General features: G+C 38.8%; 1 protein-coding gene across 1 annotated transcript in view; it reads right to left on the bottom strand.

Moving 5' to 3' along the window:
* Nucleotides 1–938, bottom strand: part of LOC107738961 (zinc finger protein 850-like) — an 11,112-nt gene that overhangs the window by 3,884 nt on the left and 6,290 nt on the right. Inside the window, exon 6 of the mRNA XM_016550891.1 lies at nucleotides 1–265. Within this exon, the coding sequence (XP_016406377.1) occupies nucleotides 1–265 (265 nt within the window). The remainder of the gene's footprint in view (nucleotides 266–938) is intronic.

The following is a 938-nucleotide window of genomic DNA, read 5'->3' as shown; positions in this document are numbered from 1 at the left end:
ATTAAGATTATGTTTGTATGTGAAACTCTTCCCGCACTGATCACATGTGTGTGGCTTTTCTCCGGTGTGGATCCTCATGTGTTCTCTAAGATGTGCTGGTTGCGTGAAGCTCTTTCTACATTGGTCACACGTGTGTGGCTTCTCTCCGGTGTGAACTCTCATGTGAAGCTCAAGACTTTGTTTGTATGTGAAACTCTTCCCGCACTGATCACATGTGTGTGGCTTTTCTCCAGTGTGGATTTTCATGTGTTTTTTCAGGTTTCCTCTTTCTTTGAATTGATTTCCGCACTGATCACATGTGAATGGCTTCTCTCCGGTGTGAACTCTCATGTGACGCTCAAGAATTGATTTGTATGTGAAACTCTTCCCACACTGAGTGCAGGTGATAGATTTCTTGGCTCTTTTCTTTAAAAATTTATTTTTAGTCTTCGAGCGACTCAAAGGTTTTTCTCCAGGTTTGTGATGATGCTCCTCCTCCACTTTCAGTTCTTCACTCTCCTCGCTCTCTTCCATCAGCTCTGAAATATAATTGATGTAATAGCAGAAAAAGTGATCATTGATGTAATAGCAGAAACGAGACAGCTGCTGTAAAACATTATGATCATTCTGGTGTCATTTTATGAATTAATTGCATGAATGAGGTACATTGACATTTCAGTTATAGTTTTCAAAACATTTTAGGCACAAATTATAATTTTTTTGTAGTGAGAACTATCAATCATCTAATGTTGTTAACTTTTAATTTTTTTTAAGATTCATTTTTTTCAGTTTAACGCATTAAAAATAATTAACGCAGGGGCAGGGCTAGGGCTGGCCACCCCACGAATTAACTATGTATGCCAATTACAGTACATCCTGAGATTGCCAGACATACAGCATTCACACTGATGTGCGCTCATACAGTCAGTAATCACACACTGATAGCTGCTCATAGAGAT

Source organism: Sinocyclocheilus rhinocerous, unplaced genomic scaffold (assembly GCF_001515625.1).
Source record: "Sinocyclocheilus rhinocerous isolate Xijiao unplaced genomic scaffold, SAMN03320098_v1.1 scaffold1336, whole genome shotgun sequence".
NCBI classification, from domain to species: Eukaryota; Metazoa; Chordata; class Actinopteri; order Cypriniformes; family Cyprinidae; genus Sinocyclocheilus; species Sinocyclocheilus rhinocerous.
This window is presented reverse-complemented; position numbering and strand designations above follow the sequence as displayed.